General features: G+C 38.4%; 1 protein-coding gene across 1 annotated transcript; it reads right to left on the bottom strand.

The window, feature by feature from the left end:
• Positions 1-5532: 5532 nt before the first annotated feature.
• On the bottom strand, positions 5533-26041 carry LOC130233180 (syntaphilin). Its single transcript, XM_056463099.1, has 5 exons — positions 25959-26041; positions 14103-14204; positions 13792-13920; positions 10652-10801; positions 5533-7541 (listed from the first exon to the last, which is right to left on the bottom strand). Exons 2-5 carry the CDS (start codon positions 14144-14146, stop codon positions 6239-6241), a joined length of 1626 nt encoding a protein of 541 aa, XP_056319074.1. The 5' UTR covers positions 14147-14204; positions 25959-26041; the 3' UTR covers positions 5533-6238.
• Between the last annotated feature and the right edge of the window lie 205 nt (positions 26042-26246).

A 26246-nucleotide genomic window follows, 5' to 3' on the forward strand; every position in this document is an offset into this window, starting at 1 on the left:
ACTTCAAGTTTTGTTGAAACATGATCTTTACTTGATATGCTAAAATTTTTTGGGATGAAAGGAAACTCAATTTTGACTCATGCAACATATGTTTGGCTATTTCCTCAAATGTAGCTGTGTAACATGTTCACATACAGTTGAAGTCAGATTTATTAGCCCCCAATTTCTGTTTAACAGAAAGAAGATTTTTGGCAACACATTTCTAAACATAAGAGTTTTAATAACTCATTTCTAATAACTGATTTATTTTCTCTTTGCCATGATGATAGTACATAATCTTTGACTACATATTTTTCAAGACACTTCTATACAGCTTAAAGTGACATTTAAAGGCTGAACAATGTTAAATAGGCAAGTTAGGGAAGTCATTGTATAACGATTGCTTGTTCTGTAGGAAAAAAAAATATTGCTGAAGGGGCTAATAATAGTGACCTTAAAATGATTATTAAAAAAAAAAATAAAACAAATAAGACGTTCTCCAGAAGAAAAAATATTATAGGAAATACTGTGAAAAATTCCTTGCTCTGTTAAATTAACTTTGGGAAACATTTGAAAAAGAAAAAAAAATTCACAGGAGGGCGAATAATTCTGACTTCAACTGTATATACTCTTAAGAAGTCTTGCATTTACCTGCAGAAACCCTGACTATTGAAATGCAGACGCATGCAGTAGTTAAAGACACATTGGTTTTGAAGTGATGTTAATCAGAAAACAAGTCTACTATAACACTGTAAATCTACATCTTTACAACTACTGTTCTATAAACCTTTCTGTTTATAATGGATGTTTTGGCCTGGGGTTTACCGTTGCACCCTCTCTAGTACTATTCACCTGAGTTCCACCTGAGACAGAGTTAAAAACAACCACCCAAAAACAGGTTAATTGAGTCCTCTAAGCCATCACCTTCCATTGCTTTATCAATGAAATTTGGCATTTTCAAACACATTTTTACAATTTAAATAATTCCCATAAATATTATGCAAATAAAGCACTTTTAAAAGTCATTTTGCTCATAATTGTGCAACTGATAAAAGGAATGACCCACAGAAAAAGCAAGAATAAGGTCAGAATAATGATCGCAAATATTACTAAGGGCATTTTTATGCTATGAAATACAAATTGTCATTCTTGAAGCATGTTTAGTTTAGTAATCCAAATGCACATTGTTTGTAATGCATGTACTCCCACATGAAGAAATACTATAGTACTTTAGTAAATACTGTAGTGTTTTTTAATCATAATAAAGTACATGAATTAATCTGTTGTGCTAATTATGCAGTTGCTACAGTAAAACAACTATAGTAATATAAACAAATGACCCAATACTGTAGTTTTCTGTAATTATAGGGTATACACTCACCGGCCACTTTATTAGGTACACTTGTCGAACTTCTCGTTAACGCAAATTTCTAATCAGCCAATCCCATGGCAACTCAATGCATTTAGGCATGTAGACATGGTCAAGACGATCTGCTGCAGTTCAGAGCATCAGAATGGGGTAATTTAAGTGACTTTGAATGTGGCATGGTTGTTGGTGCCAGGCTGGTCTAAGTATTTCAGAAACTGCTGATCTACTGGCATTTTCACGCACAACCATCTCTAGGGTTTATATCTAATAAGCGGCAGTCTCCAATTCTGCTGCGGCATTCCAATGGTAGGGTCAGAATTTGGCATCAACAAATTAAAGCATGAATCCATCCTGCCTTGTATCAACGGTTCAGGCTGGTGGTGGTGTAATGGTGTGGGGGATATTTTCTTGGCACACTTTGGGCCCATTAGTACCAATTGAGCATCGTGTCAACATCACAGCCTACCTGAGTATTGTTGCTGACCATTTCCATCCCTTTATGACCACAGTGTACGCATCTTCTGATGGCTACTTCCAGCAGGATAACGCGCCATGTCATAAAGCGTGAATCATCTCAGACTGGTTTCTTGAACATGACAATGAGTTCACTGTACTCAAATGGCCTCCAAAGTCACCCGATCTCTATCCAATAGGGCACCTTTGGGATGTGGTGCAACAGGCAATTCGCATCATGAATGTGCAGCCGACAAATCTGCAGCAACTGTGTTATGCTATCATGTCAATATGGACCAAAATCTCTGAGGAATATTTCTAGTATCTTGTTGAATCTATGCCATGAAGGATTAAGGCAATTCTGAAGGCAAAGGGGGTCTAACCCGGTACTAGTAAGGTGTACCTAATAAAGTAGCCACTGTTTTACACCAGTTTATAATAGTAAAAAGTATACTACAGTATTTATTGGATTGGCATGCTGTAGCATTCATTGACAAAATGTTGAAAATACTATTCAGTATAGTACACTTTAGTATAGTTTTGTAATTAACTATAAATTACTGTAGTATTTTTTTATGTGGGACCTTCTAGGTTTTAAACATGAAATCTATATTGAGAAACATATTTTTAGATGGGCTGATTTAATGTTTGCTAAGTAAAAGCTGAAAATGTGAAAGCCTAGCCCTGCTAATTTGAGCCAAAGACCTGTTCTTTAGTAGCATGCACTAAGCAATTTTTGATTGACACTTAAAGAAACACCATAAAAATAATAGACAAAAATGACTAAATAAGCAGCAAAATTCCTAGATTATTACGGCAGAGTGAGAGTATAGTTCCAACACCAGGGGTGTCAAACTCAATTCCTGGAGGGCTGCAGCTCTGCAGTTTAGTTTCAACCCAACAGTTCCAACCAACAGTTTAGTTCCAACTCCAGGAACTGAGTTTGACACCTGTGTCCTAGACATTACGCCCTAGGAAAATAGCAACTAATCATTTTCTGTCTTAGTTAACAATGTAACTACAGAAATCAAGGTTTAAATATTAAAATTAGTCATTTTATTTTGAGCAAGATGTTAATGGTCAAATATAATTCAATGGTCTATGCTAAACTAAGCTAAAAGTGCTCAAGCCAGACCCTGAGATAAGCTCTATTGATTAAAAAATGTTAAAACTCAACTATTTAACTCTGGGAGAGTTGTAAAAAAGTTGAGTGTTCCTTTAACCACAGCACTGGAAACACTTGATGCCAATCAGCAGTAAGGGGCGTGTCTAGTGGTGATAAAGAACATGTCAAAAAGTTTCATGACATTGTTGAGTGATGCAAGTGTTTCTTTCGGTGCTTTCAAATATCAACATCACTTGGCAAAATTTGCTTAGTGCACAGCTAACGTTTTCGTGAACAAGCCTCCAATTCAGTCCAACATAGAAGTTTACATAAGAATTTTCCAAATTATTTACACATTCAAGACTGTTACTTAATGTCAGTGAATGTCATATCACTAAAATCCCACAAGAGAATGAATCGAGCCCACTGAAACTGAAAGAGATGGACTGAGCTTGTTCTTGGATGAACTAAAGAACTCTTAACTAGTATTATTTTTGATATTTCTGCTTTAAAATGTAAATCAAGTGTACATTGTCTAGCTTGGGCTCTGCTGTTTGCAGGTCCAGGTTCCTGTTTGACTGAAGTACCTGCTGAGTTTCAGCCAGGAACGGGAGGAAATAAAGCAGATAAGAGAACCAGAAGGAAAAGGGAAACAAATGGTGGAAATGAGCAACAGCCTTGAAACGTCTGAGTGTCTGTGCAAATTAGGGCCACATTCCAAACTTTTGAACCAGAGACAGATTTAGGCCTCCTTAGTTCAAAAATATCACCTACTGGGAGATCAAGGACAGGGAGTCCACTTAAGATCCAGTTAAATGTTTCGGACGGTACAGTAATGTTTAAGGATTAGTTCACTCAAGAAATTAATGAATTGCTCATCCTCTTATTGCTCTATTCTCCTGAATCCTTTGTTCATCTTTGTAACACAAATACATTATAGATGTAATCTGAGAGCTCTCTTATCCTCCATAGACAGCAACGTTCAAAGTCCAGAAAAGGAACCAAAAATGTTCTCTAAAATTTCATGTGGTTCAACTGTAACCATATGAAATAAAAAAAAACACACATTTGTGCGGCAATGTGTTTTCAGAAATACGAATTTGTTCAGGTCAGGGAGCGCATTTACTACATAAACTGTATAAAAATATAGACATGTCCATAACGTCACCTGCAGGTTTTTTAAAAAAAAGCATGAATAATGCCACAAGTGGGCGGAGCCAACTGTTGCCAACATGTCGACGCATCATCGGGCTAACCGCGCATCACTCTCTTATAATCAAAAATGGGAGGGGATAACACTCAACACTTAACTCATTTGTGCTCTGACCACGTGCTTGGTTGTACACTTTCTGACAAAAGTCTTGTTGTCGATCCCAGTTGTATAAGCAACAAATAATAACTTGACTCTAGTTGATCATTTGGAAAAGTGGCAGAAGGTAAATTTTTCAGATGAATCATCTGTTGAACAGCATCCCAATCATCACAAATACTGCAGAAGACCTACTGGAGCCAGCATGGACCCAAGATGACACAGAAATCAATCAAGTTTGGTGAAGGGAAAATCATGGTTTGGGTTACATTCAGTGTGGGGGCATGCAAGAGATCTGCAGAGTGGATGGCAACATCAACAGCCCGAGATATCAAGACATTTGTGCTGCCCATTACATTACAAACCACAGGAGAGGACAAATTCTTCAGCAGGATAGTGCTCCTTCTCAAACTTCAGCCTCCACATCAAAGTTCCTGAAAGCAAAGAAAGTCAAGGTACTCCAGGATTGGCCAGCCTAGTCACCAAACATGAACATTATTGAGCATGTCTGGGGTAAGATGAAGGAGAAGGCATTGAAGATGAATTCGAAGAATCTTGATGAAGTCTGGGAGTCCTGCAAGAACGCTTTCTTTGCCATTCCAGATGACTTTATTAATCAGTGATTTGAGTCACTGCAGAGATGTATGGATGCAGTCCTCCTGGCTCAGGGGAGTCATACACAATATCCATTCTTTCACCACTGCAGCATGACTTTATATTCTATACTGGACATTATTTCTGTTAAGTGACAAGACTTTTGTCTAAGCAAAGTCAGACTTTACTGTCCTAATGAAATAATTAAAAATCAAGGCATGATCATATTTTATTTTGGTCAAATAAGCGTAATCTAGAGGCCTTTGCCTTTCATATAAACCACTTCTGATACCAAATGATTAACTAGAAGTCAAGTTCCTATTTGTTGTTCCTAAAACTTGGATAGGCGACAAGACTTTTGTCAGGTAGTGTATACCACAATTTTTTTTATGCTACATTAATAACAATATTAATGCACAGAGCCATATTAAGCATTATTCTTATAATGTTTGTCTACAGGAGGAAAACACTAATCCCATCAAAATTCTTCAAATATTGTGTTAGTAAATGTTAGGCTATTTATGCAATTCAAGCATAGCATTGTATGACGACATTTGAGTTTTATAGCCTACAGCTAATCAATGTGAATTACTGCATTCTACAGTGCATTAAAGTTTTAAATAAAATTATAAATAATAAATCATTTTAAAACCAACAAACACATTTGGAAATAAATTATGTAAGAATATCACTCACTAGAAAACAGACTTGAATGGTCTTTGAGCACAATTAACAGCACAACATACCATTTTCTGACAATTGTCGAAAAGAATCCCATAAAAACGCACAAGTACATGAGCAATATATGACGTGGTGTGACTGAGAGCAGCAGAGACCTGTCACTCAAGTGGCCATTCCCTTAATTATGCAGAATTTTAAAGCTTAATTTAAACTAAACGGATGACTTAAAAAAAAAAATTCACCCCCCTGCAGTTTGTTTTCTGCTCTAAAGTTGGGCATTGTAACATGGGAAGTCTATGGGATGGACTTCTTTTTGGAACCACCCCCAGAGGCCAGTTGAGGAATTGCAGTTTCAGTCACTTCTGTATTGGTTTCATGAGGGAGAGCAGGAGGTTGCCGTTTGGTTTACTATGGACAGTACGACTTATTTATAAAAAAGAGACTTATATAAAGAGAACCCTAACCTAATCCAGAACAGATTATCAAAAATCTTTACAGGTTTCATTGCTGAACAAAAGTGTCAAAAGCTTTGTTTGATAAAAATTTTAACCACTGATGTCACATTGACTGTTTTTTGTTTCTTTTCTGGACTTTGAACGTGTCAGGATTGTTTCTGCCTATGGAGGACAGCAGAGCTCTTGGATTTGATCTAAAATATCTTACTTCGCCTCAGGGGATTTGATTAACAAGAGGGTGAGTAATTAATAACAGAATTTTAATTTTCAGGTGAACGAATCCTTTAAAGTTATCAGATAGGTGTCGCTCTTCCTGTTCCTGAGGGGCCACGATCACATCCACTTCCAACACGCCTTAGTGAGTGCAGTGCAACAGCGCAACAGCCCCGTAACAGAGATCCCATGTTGTACATGGGCATGCCTTCGTTTCGTGGCCCTCGGCAAAGCCACGCCAATGTGGGAACGACAGGAACAGCCACTGCTAACAGGTCAATTAGGAAATAGCGGCTCCAGTGGCTTCTCTGAGGGGATGCTGATTCTGCATCGTTCACCACGCCATCTTCATCACTGACCTTTACTATGGTAGCTTCCTGTGCTGGAGGCTCGAAAGTTGGAGACACTCTGGGACAAGGTTGCTGAACCTGTGGTTTGGTCAACACTGTTGGTGTCACTGTTGATGATGTAAATTCAACTGTGCTGTCTAGCGGCAACGCTTCCGTGATGTAAGACATCTGAGCGGGGGAAGTAGTGGCTGAGGATGGCGAAAACACATGCGGCTCAGCTAGAGTGATGTCTGGCGCGCAGGTTGCTGAAGTGATGACACTCAATTCATCACCTCCACCCTCTTCGGAGATCCAGGTTATGGTGGGGCTGCAGGCCTGTGACCGGTACCCTGGCCTGTCACTGACTTCTGATGTGCTAGGGGGAGCTGTTGCTGGAGGAGGAGGTGGTGGAGGAGGAGGAGGAGGTGGTGCTTCCTCCTGTGGGAGATGCAGAAACAGATGGTGGTGTGGGAGGTAGGCATGTGGACCACAACTGCAGTTGTTGTTTACAGCATGGCAGGATCGGCTAACAGGCAGCACCGTCTCTCCACTGTACAATCTCTCGCAGGTGGAGGATCGGGATAGGGTGGAGCATAGTGTGGCGTGAGGGACTTGCTCAGACAGTAGAGCTGCTTCCAGAAGTAGATGAGTGCGCCCATCGCCTCTTGGTAGCGTCATCGCCCCTCTGTTGGCGGGAATGTATCGATCAGTACGCACGTTTCCATTGCGATCTGTAGCACCAGGGGACGTATCACTGCTCAGCCTGGTGAAGGTTGCGCTGCGACTCATGGTGTGGGCCGGAGAGCAGCCACATGACCTGGATGCTCCTAATCGTAGACCTATCCTACCAAAACCTTCAGACTTACAGTCCTGTTGATCTGCCTCATGAGGCCCCAGATTGGACCTTACCGTTTCCACGGTGTGCTGAAGCTGTCGGATCTCCATTCGGGCCTCTTTTAGGGCCAGCTGTGCCTCTATGCGATGACATTCCTCCTCAATCCAGTCCTCCTGCATCCGTGTGAGCTGCATCCGTAACTCCTCGATCTCAGAGTCTCTGCATTGGTAAAAAAAATTATGGCCTTAGAAATAAATCTACTCAATAGGGATTAGTAGGTACTACATTTGTTTTGCAACTTGCCTAATGTTGTTGGTAATTTGAATGAATTTTTACTAGGGGTAGGGCTGGAGGATTAATCAAAGGCAATTTTCATCCACATTTTGTCAGTAAAGTCGGTTCTAGCATTTACTACGCAGAGTCGTAGTTTACTGAAAATCTCATAGTATCTAAATTTAGTTTCATTGTTATCTGACATCTAGATAGTTGTTCTGTGATAATGACAGCTGCCTGTATCGCTTGCTCACACGTTTTTACTCCAATCACACTTCACAACTTCAGTCAAGTGTTTAAGATTAATTCTTCTTTGGGATTTGAGCAGTTTGAGATTTGAAATAAATTCTTCTTTGAGCACTCATGTGATTATTAGTCAAGCTAAATCAATGAACAGTCCAAACTTCTGTTTATATGAAAACGAAAAGTGAAATGCTTTGGGGATTTCCTAGGTTTCTTCTGTGTGGGTGTTTGGAGTTTCCACATGAGAGCACCCTCTAGATTTCATAGGAGATTTACTGCTGATCACACCACTTCTCTGACAAGATGTGCATTAGAGGTCTGCGTGGGACTAACTTTTTAGTCCCGCTCCTGCAAGGTTTTATTCTGCACCAAACCACTCCGGCTGTATATTCAGCCTTTGTTCACCCGCTGCCCGCCCCGTTATCTACCCCAGTGGTTCCCAACCTTTTTTTGCCTGAGACCTCCGTTTCCCCCGGAAAAAAATCGTAATACAAAATATTGTCTACATTTAATGACATTATTGCTCATATAAGTTTGCAGTAAGGATGACAAAAAATGTTGTTTTCAAACAAACAGTATGTTTACTACTATATCTAGATATGTTTATGCACGAATGATAGCTTAATGTAAAATATATAAGCAAAACATCAGTATTGTAACCAATTGTAACTGAAAAACGTAAGCCTTTGGCCTTTAAATTGGCCCTATATTAGTTGTCAAATAGTTGCCAATTTTTTTAAATGTTTCTTGTTAGTAGGTGTGACGTCCCTCATCTCATTGTGGGTGTGTGTCAGTTATTTTGCCTTGCGGTCAAAAAATGTTCTGGGCTTGTATTGGGGATGACTCGTCTGCAAATGTCTTATTAATTTGGACGGCCTTTACCAAGAACTTTGGTGCAGATGATACATTATGGCTGGGCCAGAGACACTTTGCTTCGAGAAAATGGAATAAAACTATAGTTCAGGTAACTATCTTGGTATTTCCTGCATTGTGTGTTTCCAGTATTGCTAGCGCTGCGACCTGAGATGTTTGGAGTTTCCTCATCTGGGTCCAGTATGCTTGGGTCATTAGTATTAGTCTTTTTTTGTGGAGGACGAATTACAAATTTGTCAATTGTTTGGACAAACTGTAGGTTGTGCAAGGATTGTAGGCTAAATGTCAGTTTTGTTTGCTGCTTTTTGTAATGAGACATGAGTGCCGCCTTAAACCTGAGGTTCCAGCCTTGTGACTGCTAAAGAGTAAAACTTTGAGGTGTTATCACATCGTGGAAAGGGTAATTTTTTTTCATTTGCATCTATCCCATCCAGTCCCATACATGTCAGACTTGCCTGACGTGGGTTTCCTAACAGTAAACTGACTGTTTTCTAATGCAAGCTGAAGGACAGCCCATCTTCACTTTGCTCTCCCATGTTGGTGAAACCCGCTCTGAGGACCGTTATGCAGAGGTTGCGTGCACAGACAAAAAGCACGTGGAGAAAGCACTGGTCATGTGTTCAACATGTGTGACAGTCGTGAACATTGGCTGTTCTGGTGCTCATTAAGAATGAGGAAATCACAGATATGCTGTTCGGAAATAACGTCAGGACTCGGGAGCGCTATATTGTTAGACCGCGTGCTCCCGTTCAAATTACACCAGATTTACCAACCACTACTGTATTTTATTATGAAACTTATTCCCACAGCGCATGAAATCTGGTCGGGTCCCTTGGCTCCCACAGTACAGCAGTGGGAATGCAGACCTCTAATGTGCATGATAGTTGTTTCCGATTTCATGCAACAATATATAGATTTGGATTGATACATCCATCAGATCTATACGATGAATCCATATTATTGCTATTTTTAACAAGGCACTCTATTTTGGGGCATATATTTTGACATCAAGCACGTCTACGCATTTCCAGCAAAGAACTCTCAATTTACTTGGCTTACCATCTGTACCATCAATACTTTTTGAGGAAACAACAAATATTGAACAGTGATCCCTCACTATAACACGGTTCACTTATCAGTATCGCAGCTTTTTTCATGCAATTTGACATGCTTTTTTTCTACAGTGCATTTTGTTCTGAGTCCTGATTGGCTGTAGTGGTTGACCATTGTCAATCAATCTCCTCCGTGCCATGTCTCCTGTTCAGAACAGAATGCGTTCAGCTTGCCAAATTTACATAAATCGTTGATCGTTAGCAGTGTGACTAAAGTGCTATACTGTAAGCTTTCTTTTTTGCAGGTTTTCTCCCCACAATGTCGATGAAATGTTCTGCACTGTCAAAGGCACCTGCGGTAGCACCCAAAAGGCAGAGGAAGATGCTAACCATTGCACAAAATTTGGACTTTTGGACATGCTAAAGGAAGGCAGAAGTTACGCGGCTGTGGGCTGCCATTACGGCATAAATAAATGAGGATCAAGTAGTTTTTATTTTTGATTTGTGTAGTGAGGGGTTTTACAGTTGTAAAACATCAATAATAACTGTAAAAAATAAAGCGGACTACTTTGTGGATTTCAATTATTGCGGGTTATTTTTAGAACATAACTCACGTGAATAACAAGGGACCCCTGAATTTGAATAAGAGCTGTATACGTATTACAATGATACTCAAACTCTTTTATGAACACTTTTAAATTTGCACATACTACTTGTCTCACTCAGCTACTGTTTTTCACTTCCTATATATAGTAGAGAAGTAGGCATGTTTGGAAGTAACTGAGGTACTCAAGACATGATCCTGAACCCTAACCCTTATACAGCTAGAATTGCAGAAAGCAATAAAGCTCCTCTGACAGCTTGCTGAGACACACAAGTAATACTCACCGGTTGTGAAGCCTCTCCACATTTTCTTTTAGCCGAGCACGTAGATGCCGAATACACACTTCCTTCTGCTGCAGTGGGGTGAGGTACTGCTCAGGAGCTGGAGGACGAATGCCATGATTCTCGCCACAGGTTGTATACTTCACCTGCCGTCTGGGTCACAGAGAAAGAAACGATAATACTCAACTGTAATTAGTATCATAATTCAGACATATTTAACAGTATTGATAAAACTAAATAGCAAGTCCAACTGCAATGATGCTTGGTAACTGGAATTACCAACAAATCGAACTAAAAATGAAATATTATATATTTCTTTATATTTCAACTTAATGGGAAAATAGAGTAGCCACATATTCAATTTTTATTTCTTATGATAACATTCTTCTAGTGATCTCAATCTGTTGCTTTCTCATGATCAGAAACATTGACATAGTCTTTTTTTATTGATTTGTATTGCTTAGTGCAGTTCTTCAGCATCAATGAAGAAACTGGGACCTCATTAATAAAATGTTGCGCTGAAACCTGAAACTGAAGCTTTGCTCTAAGATCATTTCACAAAAGTGCAATTCAGAGAAAACGAACATGCACAGAAAAACCTGTGCGTACGCCTCCCTTCAAGATTTGACATTTATAAATCGCAAATGATCTTGAAATCTTGACTGCTGTAAGACATCCGTCTTGTAAACTCCCCTGAATTCATATTATTACCATATGAAAGAGCACGTGCCAATTTACGGATTTCTATGCTTGAGAATGACTAGCATAAAGAAGGGAAAACTTTCTGAGTCTGAAATAGAGGACCTGCTGGTGGAGTTAGGGTCCAATAAGAAAAATCAAGAGGTTTCATTCATTTTCCTTCGGCTTAGTCCCTTTATTTATCAGGGGTTTCCACAGCGTAATGAACCGCCAACTATTCCAGCATATGTTTTACACAGCGGATGCCCTTCCAGCCGCAACCCAGTACTGGGAAACCAGAAGTTTCATATCATTCATTAATTTTCCTTCGGCTTAGTCCTTTATTTATCAGGGGTCGCCACAGCGGAATGAACTGCCAACTATTCCAGCATATGTTTTACGCAGCGGATGCCCTTTCAGCCACAACCCAGTACTGGGAAACTAGAAGTTTCATGTCATAAAAATGTTATTATTTCACGATTATGGTCACTGGTCTAAATAAAAGCTGCATGTGATTAAATATTTCTATATGTACAGTTTACTAAGATTTGACTGAAAAAGCATGAATTTGTTCATTCTACCCAGAAAAAAATTACAAGCATGAAGTTTTTGCAATTAAAACAATATCAGAAAAAAGTTATATATGCTTAGCATAAATGATCATACCCCAATTTGAAAATGAATATTTTTATTCATTTCTCAGAAAATATAGGTCATTTTGTTAGAATAGCTCCAGATTTGGCTTCAGTAATCAGTAACTGATCTAATGTATCGTATATGCACAAATATAATATTGTAAAGCATCCTAAATAAAATATTAATTTAAATGAGCACTGCCGGCCACTTTAATAGGTACAAAAATAAACTGCTTGTTAACGCAAATTTCTAATCATGGTTGTTGGTGCCAGATGGATTGGTCTGAGTATTTCAGAAACTGCTGATCTACTGGGATTTTCATGCACAAATGCCTTGATGCCAAAGGTCTGAGGAGAATGGCCAGACTGGTTCCAGCTGATAAAAAGGCAACAGTAACTGAAATAACCACTCATTACAACCGGGGTATGCAGAAGAACATCTCTGAACACACAACACATCCAACCTTGAGGCAGATGGGCTACAGCAGCAGAAGACTACACCGGGTGCCACTCCTGTTAGCTAAGAACAGGAAACTGAGGCTACAATTCACACAGGCTCACTAAAATTGGACAATAGAAAATTGGAAAAACATTGCCTGGTCTGATGAGTCTCGATTTCTGCTGCGACATTCAGATGGGTAGGGTCTGAATTTCAGCAACATGAAAGCATGAATCCATCCTGCCTTGTATCAACGGTTCAGGCTGGTGGTGGTGTAATGGTGTGGAGGATATTTTCTTGGCACACTTTGGACCTATTAGTACCAATTGAGCATTGTGTCACGCCACAGCCTACCTGAGTAATGTTGCTGACCATGTCCATCCCTTTATGACCACAGTGTATGAAGTGCCAATCATCTCAGACTGGTTTCTTGAACATGACAATGGCCAATGGCCAATGACAAATGGCCTCCACAGTCACCAGAGCTCAATCCAATAGAGCACCTTTGGGATGTGGTGCAACGAGAGATTCGCATCATGGATGTGCAGCCGACAAATCTGCAACTACTGCGTGATGCTATCAGGTCAATATGGAGCAAAACATTTCTGAGGAATAATTCCAGTACCTTGTTGAATCTATGCCACGAAGGATTAAGGCAGTTCTGAAGGCAAAAGGGGGTCCAACCCGGTACTAGTCAGTTGTAAGTAGTAAGGTGTAGCTAATAAAGTGGCCGGTAAGTTCATTCATTCATTTTATTTTCGACTTAGTCCCTTTATTAATCTGGGGTTGCCACAGCGGAATGAACCGCCAACTTATCCAGCATTTGTTTTACGCATCACTGGGAAAAGTGACCGGTAAGTGTATATTGGAAGAGGAACACAATTATTATGTGAAATAATCACAAATGAGGTCTAGTATTGTCGTATATGTTTTTAAGCAGTCTAGCTTTTATGTGAATGGGTTGCCAGCAATTGGAAACATGAACTTTTCATAGTACAGTCATTATATTGCGCATAAATGCCACGTCACTCTTTAAAAAGGTCATGAATATATCCAATGTATACAACTACAGCCTGCGACCATTTTGCCACATTTACCTCCTCAAGACACTGCTGCCTTTTGTAAATCCATGCCAGTGCTTTTGAAAAATATTATGATAGGATAATCTTCATTGGTATCATCCACATAACAGCATCTGTATAACATCTGTATTTATATCGTCTGAATATCAGATTAGGACACGAGCGACTTATAAACGGATATAGCATCATGCCTGTTCCATTAATTCTATTTCTGTGCTGTGCTTTCTGGCACCACACAAAATGTGGAACACGACCCTGATGGAAGACAAATCTAATCTGGCCGAGAGTGTGTGTGTGTGTGTGTCTCACCGCGGTGTGGCCGGGTTGGAGCGTGGTACAGTAATGCTCTCTGTGCACTTGCAGGATGATGCTGAGTAACTGCTGCGCACAGATGAGTCCCCGTGTGTGTGACGAGTTCCGCTCGGGGCTGCAGGCCTTCTGTCACACACACACACACACACACACACACACATAAACACATACAGACAGCTGAGCTCTGAAGTCCATATCAAACACGCTGTCACACTGCAAAACTGGATGTGCTTTGAAGGAATTCACTTTACTGGCACTGAACAAATCAATCTCAGCATTTTTATTTAAAAAAAAAGGTTTAGCATTACCTGCGGGATCCTGCAGATGGCCTGCGTGTCGCTGGGAGGGACATGTGTGCAGAAGGACACCTTGTAAAGGATTGTTACAAGGATTCCTCAGGAGAGATCTCTCTAGGACACACAAAAACCACGGAGTATTAAAAGGGAGCTATTATGCTCCTTTGGACAAGATGTAAAATAAGTCTCTGATGTCCTTTAGAGCAGGGGTCTCAAACTCGGGAGGGGGGGGGGGGGGCATATCAGGGACTGACAATTCATAGAAGGGCCATTTTAACATTCAAGCACTGTTACGTCCTGAGACATATCTTTGGTGTGCACAATGTGTTCTTTTTCCCTCTCTCTCCCTGCAGATAATTGTGTCCACCTGGTAGTGATCATTGGATCCTTCCAGTGATTGGCTGTTGGGAGAGGAGAGAGAGTATTTAACCTGAGCTGTACGTCAAACCAGTGTTGGTGGTGGCTAGATTGTGCAGTGGCTGAATGCTTCTTCACATCCAGACCTGTTGTTTACTAGAGCTTTAAACATTTGATTTAGCTTAAGTAGCTCATTTGTATTGAGGTGCTTTAGAGAGATAAGTAGGAAGGTGGGTGCCATTTTGTTTGGGAGCTAGTTTGTTGACGTATTTGTTTCTCTTTTCAGATTAGCAAGAGATTATCTTAAATTAGAAGACGTTACAAGTGGTTTTTGCCTTGCCCCCTTCTGATTGATACCCTGTTTTCTTTGTTACATTTTGAAATATGTAAATAAACTTCTGTTTCTCTTGACCTTGTATTTTTTTTATTTTTCTCTAGCCATCCTGTTTGAGATTAGAGTTCTCTGTTCCAGCCGTTGCTAATCACCCATCACCAGTCAATAGGTGCGTTGCATGGCGTTACATGAAGCATGGCTGCAGTTGATGATCAACGCGATTAGCTGAGTGCAGGTGGGGGTGGAGTTGAAAACGGAGTTGTCAAGCCGGACACTTCGGTGCTCAAAGTTGCTGCAGTCATGACCGATCACATGCCTTTATCATTTATTTATTGCCAAAACAACAAAAGGTTTACAGTACAAATAAAACAGAATACAGTCTCAAACGATAGTTCATTTTTAAACAATAAGGGAACTATAAATTAAGTATAGCTTATATAACAAACTCAAATGGGGAGGGGAAAACGAGAGGGCACATTAAAGGGAAATAAATTACCAAGAATAAGGTTATTTTGGAAAATAAAAACACTTTTAAAAAGCACTCTAATCCACGAAGATTGAACTAAAGGACCAAAAAAAGTAAGCTACACTTAGAAATATCCCAGAAAGAGCAGGTACATCAATGTCACTGAAAATTTCTGCATAACGTCTTGACCGGAAATAAAATATTTTAGAATCATATATTTTCATATTTAATGAAATATTTTTAAACTTAATTTAAAAAACCTTTATAGGGGTGTCAGGATCAATGATGATAAATACATTGAGTCTGTAAAACTTATTTGAGTTGATACATAGGTTATTCACTAAAATATATAATTTATATTTATATTACACTTATGGAGCTGAATGCAGTAAAAATCTTTGAAAAAACCTTTGCAAACAATCTAGTCTTTATGAACAAATTATTGAACAAAAAATTATGCTGTAGTAAAATATTTGTAGGCTTTTAATAAGCATGGTGTGTACAAGATAGAGATGTATAAAATGTTAATTGTTTGTTTTGAAATTATATTAAATAATAATAAACACAAAAAGTGTGTGGTTGTTGTCATGCGGTGAACTCAGCCAATCATATAATATCAATGTCGTCATCACAGCTCCAGCAGTCACTCTTCAGATGCTGCACCGACTGAATCAATCGTCTGATCTCGGAGCGCGGTCGCAGTACTTTGATGCCACAGTCACGTGGCATGTCGGAGCAGCATCAATCCGGACAAAATTTCTAACCAGCGTGCACCGATTAAGACAGATTTTGATCGTTCTGCGCAGTCGAACACACCTATATTAATTTCCTGTTGCGGTCACATACCTAGACCTAAAGATTGTAACACACAAGAAAAAAGTGAAAACCTGATGTAACTGATGCAATTGATTTGTTTGCTGTTGTACATCCTGAAGGGGTAGTTTAAATTGCCATGAAAATACAATTTAATAATAATGAGCATAATAATAACATCTCAAAGTTTAACAGATAGTTTAAGACGGCAGAAAACAGTTTGGGTAACTTTATTAACTTTACTGGCATTTGTTCTTTTAATACTACAACATAGAGGGGAAAAGTATGTATAGTTACACAATTCCTTTAACATGTTCAATTCAGCCAGCAGTAAATCTTTACTAAAGCACATTTTCTATACAAATCTTAATGTGCATATGAGGAAAATCTATAAATGAGACCATTTGAATCAAATATTAGCAAAATGATCATAATAACACCACCGGCATAACATGTAACCCACAAAGATGTGTTTGTACAAATGTTGAGGTGTTCCTAAACTGCAAACTCAAAGTAGTGTCACACCCCTGTTCAGTTCATGGTTCACTACTTCGAGTTTGCAGTTTAGGAACACAAAACTTCTCAACAACAAAATGCAGGCGGTATAAATTGATTATAATCAAATGGCCCTTGAATATTTACAAAAAAATAGCTTTAGTAAAAATAGAGTACTTATGGACATATTTCAATGTTTAAATCAGCCGCAGTTTAAATGCAGTATTTGTGATGATTGGGATGCAGTTCAACAGATGGTTCATCAGAAAAACCGACCTTCTGCCACTTTTCCAAATGATCAACTAGAAGTCAAGTTATTATTTGTTGCTCTTACAACTGGGATCGACGACAAGACTTTAGTCAGATAGTGTGCACCGAGGATGAATAAATTATGGGGTAATTGTCATTTTTGGGTGAACTATTAATTTAAATTGCCAAACGGGCACAAATAATGGTTCAGAATCTCCATCTGGCTTGTTTTCACTCAATGTCTTAAAGCGATCAAATGCTTTGTCAGTATAGGCCAGTGGTGCTCAACCCTGTTCCTGAAGATCAACCTACCTGCAAAGTTCAGCTCCATCCTTGATCAAACACACCTGAACCAATTAATTAGGACCTGAACAGCACTTGATAATTACAGGCAGGTGTGTTTGATATGGGTTACAACTGAAATCTGTAGAAAGGTCGATCTTTAGGAACAGGGTTGGTCACGCCTAGTGGTGGGCAAAGCGAGGTTTTGTGAAACACTGAAACAGTCGAAGCAAATGTGACGAAGCTTCGAAACGTTTCAAAACCCGTCTCTACGGTGACACCTAGTGGTCAATTTTTCATGTATTGCACTGGAACAGTTTCAGCAAAGAACAGTTGAGCAAATTGAGGTATTAAACCCCGCTTTGTAGATTCGAATCTTCAACTGAAATAGTGGAGTGGTTAGGGTTTCTGACTATCGTCCTGGGATAGTAGGTTCATATCCAGGCTGTTACAGCTTTTTTTTTAAATGCTTTAATATCAGTTTGAAATGCTTTATTCTTGTATCGTTTTGTTTCAACATTAGTCTGACAACAGAATAAACACTTTGTGAATAAATATGTCTTGTTTTGGTCATAAAACAGGGTTGCTGCTAGATCAGAGACGGTTGTGGCTGGAAGTTAACAGGAATTATTTATATTAGTAATTAAATTCCCCATTGTATTTTATTAACGTCTACCAAAAACCTAAACCCAACCATCACAATACTGTAAAAATATTAATTATTGTTTTACAGCGTTACAAAAATGATGCTAAATTGATGGCATATCAGCCGTATTCTATCTAGACTACACTATAAAACAGTAACATGATTAAAATAAATAAAATCATGATTTCGGAGTATTTGTACAAGTCGGGATTCGAACCCAAAAGTTATTTGAAGCATAGTAACAACGTTTACACTCACGGTCCACCAGACCATATGAGACTGAAGTTTTGGTGACTCTGTCATTCAGACGCAGATTCGCCAGGTCTCGAAACGCTTCTGAAATGCCTGATGATTTGAATCGCTTTAGTCACGTGACCAGGTGTTTCGAAACACTTTAGTCACGTGACTTGGGTGTTTCGGATCACGCTTCTGTGCACCGGTTTCGAAACACTTGTGCTTTGAGATCTCGACACTGTGTCGAAACATCAGTTTCACGTCAGCCATCCCTAGTCACGCCTGGTATGAGCAATAGGTGACACTTTAGTACTATGAATAACTATAGTACATTTATAGATTAGCGTATATTTAATGCATACATTAAAGACAATAGAGTGTTTTATTTTTCCATTAGATTACTTGAAACCCTTTCTGTAATAATTATGTGTGCTAAATAGTTTAAATTAATCAAATTTTTTCTGTGTTTGTCCTATTGTTTTTTTTAAAGTCCAGTGCAGTTTTGGCTGAACTAGAAGTTGCCATGTTGGCCATTTGAGAGCAACAAACATGCACACATGTTTATTTAGAGACTCTGTAACCTCACATCCCACTACAATACCAAATCCATAAAGACACATGCCAGACAATATTAGATTTGCACAGACGCTAAACTGAAACCGACAGAAAGCATTTCATTCAGGGTGCACATGACTCAGAGGGAAATAATCGCTTATGTAAACCAAGCATTGAGCACAATACACAAAATAAACTGGACAAAGACACACACACACACACACACACACAAACACAAGATAGAGCTGAGGGATTGTTTCACACTTTGCACTGAGCTCTTCACACTTTGCACACACTCACAGACAGAGATTGTTTCTGCAGTGCATGAAATAGTGACATGAGTGGCAAGAGTGTGTGTGTGTGTATGTGTGTGTGAGTGTGTGTGGGTGCGACTGATGTAACTGTCTGACAAAGCTGGTGTGAACTATGAGATTCATCTGCCTCTGCTTTATGTTAATGCTCAAAATATCTAACCTTAAATGCCCAAGACTCTCCCCAGCCCTCAGACTCTCCTCTATGAAATGTTAATAGAAAGCAGTTTTGCTATTATACAGTGGGAGACTAAATTATGTAGGCACCCACATGAAAATATACTATAGTAACTTATAGTAGGGCAATGCGGTTGCCTCACAGCAAGAAGGTCGCTGGTTCGAGTCTCGGCTGGGTCAGTTCTGTGTGGAGTTTGCATGTTCTTTGTGTGGGTTTCCTCCGAGTGCTCCGGTTTGTGAATTAGGTAAGTTAAAATTGTCCGTAGTGTATGTGTGTGAATGAATATGTATGGATGTTTCCCAGTGATGAGTTGCAGCTGGAAGAGCATCCACTGCGCAAAACATTTGCTGGATAAGTTGGCGGTTCATTCCGCTGTGGCGACCCCAGATTAATAAAGGGACTAAGCCGAAAATGAATGAATGAATTTATAGTAAATACTATGTTTTTTAACCATACTGACACTGACAGCTCCAACAGAGAAAGAGATGTTGCGCAATCAGCTAAAATTGTTTGAATTGGTTTTTATATATGGGTCCCTTTCCCAGGGAATCAGATTTTGATTCAACTTTCCTTCATCTCCTCTTGTGGGTGGGCCCACGCGGTTTGCGATATGCACTGGTCACTACTAACTGAATGAAGCAGCAGCACACAGTTATGTTTTATTGAATAAGTTGCATATAAAAGTTACATTTCAAAACCGCCCAAATTTTGTCAACCCGCCAATGCCATTTTTACCCACACAATTCAATTCAAAACTGCCAATTCAGCGGGAAACCTCCCAGTTTGGCAACACTGGTTGACACATGTCGACAGAAAGCAGATCAATGTGTTTTTATAGCAAAAATATTTATAAATTTAACTTAAATGACTGACTTCTGACACCAACCAAATGAGCTTCTTGGCTAATCTGTGATTTAAAGGGCACCTATGGTGAAAAATCTACTTTTCAAGCTGTTTGGACAGACAAGTGTGTAGGTATAGTGTATGGACCGTCATATTGGGGTGATATAAACACAGCCAGTCCTTTTTTTTTCAATTTAACAACATAAAATTGGTGGACCAATTGGAGCGGTTTTCAGACGGACCGCTACTTGACATAGGAGTGCGGTTCCCCTGCCCACCATATTGATTGACAGCTGCGCATATTACCATGTCCCGGTAGTCACGTGCATAATCATACCAACAAAAGAGGACGAGCGCAAAGCAACCGGGAATAAAGGATCTGTTCAGTTCAATAGGATCATCAATCATCATCAAATGTGATCAAGAGTGAGTTTTACAATGTTTAAAATGTTTTAAAATAGTGCATGTTTGTAATGAATTACAGCGATTTACTTTAGATTTACTTCATCAGCACAGCCGCATGTCAGAACAATTATAAAGGAAGACGCTTCAATCCCGGTTTGTGGATGTTAAATCAGGTTTATTTTGTACATTAACATAACAGATATCCACACAGCAGTGGAGATTAACCTGTATCCTGTCACATTTGCGTGCAAAAAGAGTGCAAAGCTAAACGTGCGTGCTGTCTGTCTGTGTGTGTGTGTGTGTGTGTGTGTGTGTGTGTGTGTGTGTGTGTGAACTTTGTAACGCCATTGTGTGTGACTCATCGTTGCAACTCCACATCAAATACTCATTGGTAAAGTTCTTACTGTAGTATTTCTCACAAACGCTATGTGAGATCTTCTTCCTTTATGTATGTCTGTTGTCTGACGCAGCCGAGGGAGGAGATTAAGGCACGCATAAAAGCACGTAGAATCGGTGGGCGGGGAGGACTAGCCTTAAAGGCGCTGTACAACAAAGCCGCTACCTGATGCAAAAAGGTAAGATGAATCTTATAAAAGGTATAATAAAAAATCTGATGGTTGTTTTGAGCTGAAACTTTTTCAGACACATTCTGGAGACACAAATGACTCAAAAAATCTGAAAAAGGGGTAACCTAGCTGCCCTTTAATATATGGGTAAATTATAGGCCAATTTTCATTTTTGGATGATCTATTGCACATACGCATACACTGGTGGAAGACCAGTTTGATCCACTGCAATCTGCATGCATTGCAACTTTTGGTGACACTTTATAACTACACGCTATGAATCATTTATTAAGCATTAACAAATAGCGAATTCATCCTTGGTTAAGCATTAACTCTGCATTAATAGATGTTAGTACGCAGTTTATAGATACAGCTACAAATGCTGTATTCTTGACTTGCAAGCACATTTATAATGTGTTTAATGATTGTATTTTTATACTTTGTTGATGTTTTTTTTCATTACTTAATAATGCATTTCATTATTTACAAACTCGTTATTTAAGAATGGTGCTATTTTAAGATCATTCAGAATGAGTTAGTAAATGAACCATTCAAATCAACATTCATATATCTTATTATTCAGGTATACATTTATTGTTAATTTGTTTGTTAATAAATGCTTTATTAACTCATTCCAGTTTTGTGACAATCTAAATTGAGGACTGTTTATGCTTTAGAAATCCCTTATACATTACAATTAAAGGCTCAGTTCTATTCTAAAGAGGAAAAAAAGAATGTTGTATCATAATATATTGTTAAATTAATATATTGTTGTCGTCTTATCCAATATTATTTAATTGTATTTATTTCTAATTGTATTTTGACACTCCTGTTATTCGGCAATGTTTAAAGTTTACAGCAATTAAATTTATTAGATAAGATTGCAAACATTTATTTACTTGAAACTGAGCCTTTAATTGTCATTTATCAGGGATTTATAAAGCATAAATAGTCCTCACTTTAGATTAGGTCACAAAACTGCATAAAATTGAGTTAATAAAGCATTTACTAACATAAATAGTATTACTATATGCATGTTGATTTAAATAGTTTAGTAATCGTTTACTAACTCATTCTGAATTATTCTAAAAGTCACCAACTACTCTTAAATACAAATGAGTTAATGAGTAAATAATGTAATACTGAATTTAGTAATGAGTAATAAAAGCATGAAAATACAACTATTAAACATTTTAAATGTGCTTGCAAGTCAAGAATACAGCATTTGTAGCTGAAGTTATAAACTGCTTACTAATGTTTATTAATGAGTTAATGCTTAACAAATGTTGAATTCACTAGTTGCTAATGCTTAATAGATGATTCATAGTGTGTAGTTATTATAAAGTATTACCCGACTTTATTTTAATCCCAAAACAAAATAAATACAAATTCTTAACTACTCCCTCCACTATTAAAATTAATCTTCATTCTAGTCTCTACTTCTGTGAAATTTACAATTTTGTACTATATCTTTAATGTTGCTACTAATAAACTATTTATGTTGCATTCACATTTGGCAATTTTAGTATAATTGTCTGTTAAATGCAGGGCTTAATTTGTGCCGGAACAAGCCGGATACGGAATCTCTGATCTCGGAATCCCCCTGCTTAAACGCCCTTCTGCCCCATCCGCTGTTCACTTCTACTTTCTTCCGCGACTCCCCAAACCTCTTCACTTTCGTCCGCGACACCCCCAACCAGCTTACATTTGTCTGCGACACCCTTCCGCCATCCACCGCACCAACCACCAACCCCCAACCCCCCACCCCTTTCTTAATTCCCTCAGCATTTATAGCGCCATAGAACTCCTTTCTTTACTTAACATTTCATTCATTCATTTTCTTTTCGTCTTAGTCTCTTTATTAATCTGGGGTCGCCACAGCGGAATGAACTGCCAATTTATTCATCATATGTTATACACAGCAGATGCCCGTCCAGCTGCAACCCATCACTGGGAATCATTCATCAACACTCATTCACACACATACACTACGGACAATTTTGCTTACCCAATTCACCAATAGCACATGTATTTGGACTGTGGGAAACCAGAGCACCCAAAGGAAACCAACAAAATCATGGGGATAACATGCAAACTCCACATAGAAACGCCAACTGACCCAGCAGAGGCTCAAACCAGCGACCTTCTTGCTATGAGGCAATCGAGCTACCCACTGCGCCAACCTTGATGCCCTACTTAACATTTCACTGCACTACATTGCACAAAAATACATTAAAATGTCAGAGTTATGATGCTTTGAATGAGTCATTTTCAGCAAAAATTGTAGTTTTAAACAGTCATGTTTAAAGAACTTTAATTAAATGCGTCTCAAATGAATTCAATACATTAATATTCAAATGTGGTTCCTGAAATATTATAATGTGCATTATTTGTCATAGTTCTTGTATAAAACTTAAATTTAAGATTTTAAATTAAGAATTTATGTTTTTTGGTTGTTTTAGACAGTGGCATAGTACACTTGCTGAAATAACACCATAAACAAATTTCATTTCCAATTTAATTCATTTTAATTTCAAGGACCTATGCAGGGATGGGCAGTATTTATGATACATGTATTTCAAATGTGTATTTTAAATACAAAATAATATTCTGTAATTTGTATTTGATACATAAAATACAAAATGCGTGTAAAGATTTTGGACACCTTCTAGGACACTTTTAATGCTTCCAAACCGTTTGCTGCAATTACAAATCGCCCCATGTCTTAAGGTCGTGAGGTATGATGCAATTAACCTTCTATGTCGATTTGATTGGATAGGAATCCCAGAACTGATTTTTCTAATCCCCATAGACAAGAAAAAATAAAGTAGTGACTGCAGGTTGAAGGAAAGTAGTAGAGTAAAAGTACCGATACTGCACTAAAAATGTACTTAAGGGAAAGTAAAAGTACACGTTTTTAAAACTACTTAGTAAATTACAATTTCTGAGAAAAACTACTCAGCTACAGTAAATTAAGTATTTGTAATTAGTTACTTTACACCACTGGGTATATTTGAGAGCAAGTCAACAATCATTGAAAATAGTATACTGCATGATGCGTAGACCAGTGTGTAATAGTATACAATTTGGCATCAGCATCTTTGCTTAACAAATGGAATAAGAAATCAGTCAGGATGAGGAGCCTTCAGCACATGATCATTCTCAGTCTCAGGGCTGCAGCTTGAAATGCAAAGGAAGTATAAAAATTAAAACACCTAAAGACTGTGTGCTGGTGTTCACTAAGGGGGTCAACTAAGACTTTTTCAGTAAAGAAGAACTGAAAAACTCTTAGATGAATGAGTAAACTGCACATATAATAGTAGTTTTAAATAGATTGCTGATGTAAATGACAAGAACATAAAAATATGTCCTACAATGGCGATATCTTTACTTCAATGCCTGTATAATATAATAATATACCAGTCTATACAGACTGGTCAAAAACTCCAGACTTTGCAAAAACTGATAACTCCATGTTTTGAGATATCATATTTTACGTTGTGCATTGAAGAGAACACTTGCAAAAAGATGGTGGCAATTTTACTGGTCACGCAATGGATGGAAACACAATAAAGAGATATAGTGCTATATTCCAACTCATTATCTGCATTCCATGGTTTTTACAGTGATTAAAGAAATCATCTTGAAGACAGGACTTTCTTTAGTACTTTATACTAAAATAAAAGACAAACAACAGTTTATAAGTATGGAGAGGAGTAGAGGTGAAGGAATTGGCAGAGAAGCGGACTTTAACTTGCGCAGAGAAACGTTGTTGCTGTCAAACATTGTTTACTTCACTAAGTCAGTTTAATGGCGAAGGGATTGATCCAATAGGTCTATTGATAGAAGGTTTGAGAAGAAATGTCATGCTCCCTTGTAAAAGTATTTTGTAGTATTTTTAAAATACAAAATACTGTATTTTATTTTGATACATTTGTGGCTGCTGTATTTTGTAGTTTATTTTAATACATGTAAAACTGATGTATTTGGTATTTTATTTTAAAATCCATTTCAATGTTTTTTTTTTTGTTTTTTTGAGTACTATCCAGGCCTTGAGTACTTTCAAGAAGTGTGACACAACATCATTAGACATAATTATAAGATTAGATTTAGGTTGTGATCTTGGGTGACCAAAACTCAATGTCTAGCCAGTGTCTAAGGACGTTGTTTTGACGTCTAATAACAATGTTAAATGATGTTGATATTTGATGTTAGGTTGTGTTGGAAAGTGACCAAAATCCAACATCGAGCCAACTTAAACCAACGTCAGATTGATGTCAAATACTGACATTTATTTGTCAGGTATGGCAACCAAAATCCTACGTCTGATAGACGTCATATTGGTAATGTCCACACAAGGTAAAGCTGAAACATCATTAAAATGTTGATATTTGGTTGTTTTTAGGATGTGTTTGTCCAATGTTGGACACTGATGTCGGGTTCTGACGACAACCGGATTTTCTTTTTTAAAATGCAACGTACAACGTGGGGTACAACATCATGTTGATGTCCTGTGCCTGCTGGGACAGTACAGTAGTAGTTACATGTTTAATAACACTTACCTATTTGCAATTTTTAACAGCTGCAATTCAGTATGGTGTGTGCAAAACACAAATATAGTATAATAAAAAAATTATTTTCATAATCAGCACTAAAGGGATTTTTTGCCCCCACATTTGAAATATCTGGGACATATCCCTCGTTATTTTTTGCCCCAGGATTGAACTGCAACACATCACAAAGATATGAACTATTTTCTTTACGATGGGGGATAAAAAGGAGATTGCCAACTTTCATGGTTTCAGGACGGTTGGCGGGAGCGGGCCATGACGTCACGCCCCTCCACATACGCTGCAGGTGAATCGTCCGTTGATAGTAAAGGCACCGGCGGTCTTATATAACAGTATCTGAATCAGCAGAATGTAATACACTGTCTAAGACTGAAACACTGCGGCAACAGTGCGTGTCTGACTTTGGAAAAGCTGGAATTATTATATAAAAAGCCCAGTCTGCAAAAAGTGACGCGGAGACGCGCAGTTACCGCTGATGAAGAACATTGAGCACTTGTCATAACATTGCAGTCGAGTTCAAGAAAGAAGAGAACAGTTGGCAGAAATGGATGAACGTCACTCACAGTCTGTGATTTTCCGTGCTCTGCGGTCTCCCGGTGAAGTTTGTTCACGGGTGTTGCTGTATTTCGAGCCCATTTCTCCGCCCGGGTCGCAGAATCAGATGGACGGAAGCTGCTGCTGAGGCTGAGAGCGCGCTTCAGACCTGCGAAAGCATTGCGTGACGCTGCGACGGCGTTTCTTAAAGGAACAGGAACCAAATGTTGGAAGAAAAAATAAAGCTGTGGCATATCACGCATCCTAGATTGAGATAGTACGAATTTTCGAAAGTGTTAGGAGCATTATAACGTGTT

The sequence above is a fragment of the Danio aesculapii genome, chromosome 8 (genome assembly GCF_903798145.1).
Source record: "Danio aesculapii chromosome 8, fDanAes4.1, whole genome shotgun sequence".
Lineage (NCBI taxonomy): Eukaryota > Metazoa > Chordata > Actinopteri > Cypriniformes > Danionidae > Danio > Danio aesculapii.

Coding starts and splice junctions, on each gene's coding strand:
- LOC130233180 (XM_056463099.1), bottom strand. CDS start 14,146: ATGTCCCTCCCAGCGACACGCAGGCCATCTGCAGGATCCCGCAG. Junction 13,921..14,102: donor CCATCTGCAGGATCCCGCAG/GTAATGCTAAAC, acceptor TGTGTGTGACAG/AAGGCCTGCAGCCCCGAGCG. Junction 7,542..10,651: donor GTGGAGAGGCTTCACAACCG/GTGAGTATTACT, acceptor TTACCAATGCAG/AGACTCTGAGATCGAGGAGT.